This window comes from Hipposideros armiger, unplaced genomic scaffold, assembly GCF_001890085.2.
Source record: "Hipposideros armiger isolate ML-2016 unplaced genomic scaffold, ASM189008v1 scaffold_228, whole genome shotgun sequence".
Lineage (NCBI taxonomy): Eukaryota > Metazoa > Chordata > Mammalia > Chiroptera > Hipposideridae > Hipposideros > Hipposideros armiger.
Window position 1 is genome coordinate 1 of NW_017731578.1, and position 952 is coordinate 952.

Below are 952 nucleotides of genomic sequence, written 5' to 3' on the forward strand. Positions count from 1 at the left end.
CATGGCCCTGTGCCGGCACACTTGGCCTGCCTTTGTCCTCTCCTAACATATGTGACGTCCTTTTGGGGGGCCCTCTGTATATATGTTAGGCATGCTCTCTCTGCCCTTCTGGGCCTGCCCAACTCCTACTCGTCATCAGCTTGGACATGTCCTCCAAAGCCTTCCCTGACCACTTCCCACTCGCTCACACACGCAGGCGCCCTCGGGGGCCTTTCTCAGCGTCCTCAGCCTCCGGGGTCCTTCTGTTACACGATTCACTGGGAGGAAACACAGGTTTGGTGGCTGTTGAGGGACGGGGCTCCAGAGTCATATAGCTCCAGGTGCGGTTCAGGCGGCCGCATTTCCCAGCTGTATGGCTTGGGCAAAGTTTCTAAACAAATCAGTGCCTCAGTTTCCCCATCGGTAAAGCGAATATAACCGTTCGTCCACCCAGGGCTGCCGTTAAGGATTAAATGAAACCGCCTGGGTGAAGTTTTAGCATTGAGCAGGCACGGCTCCCGTGCAGAATTACTGCCGGACACGATTCTCAACGCCGGTATCACATAAGCCCTGCGGATGCCAAGCACTGGCGGCAGCCGAGGGTATAGGGTCAGAACCGGAACCGCTTCCTCTACCACGTCCCGGATGTCCCGCCTCCAGTGGCTCGGGAGTCCTCTCTATTGGCCTCTTCAGTCTAACATGGCGACGTTCTGTGCTACTTCAAGCGCCTGCTCTTCTCTAGCCAATCGAAAGAAAGGCATTTCTGGATCCCGCCTCTTTCGACTGCATCATTGGCCAATCAGACCACACCATGAAGGGTCAGCGCGGAGAAGGCGAGGCCAGCCGGCCCAATGGCAGCGTCCCAGAGTGTAGGCTCCGCCTCTCGGCGGACAGGCCGCTCGGTACCGGGAAGGAGTGGCAACGCTTCAAGGTGGGTGTTCGGGGCGCTGCTGCTAGGGCCGGGCCTGGGCAG

General features: G+C 58.5%; 1 protein-coding gene across 1 annotated transcript in view; it reads left to right on the forward strand.

The window, feature by feature from the left end:
- Positions 1-721: 721 nt before the first annotated feature.
- Positions 722-952, forward strand: part of NDUFS8 (NADH:ubiquinone oxidoreductase core subunit S8) — a gene marked incomplete at its 5' end in the record, with an annotated part of 4,733 nt that continues 4,502 nt past the window's right edge. The window contains one exon of the mRNA XM_019654656.1: positions 722-881. Within this exon, the coding sequence (XP_019510201.1) occupies positions 722-881 (160 nt within the window). The remainder of the gene's footprint in view (positions 882-952) is intronic.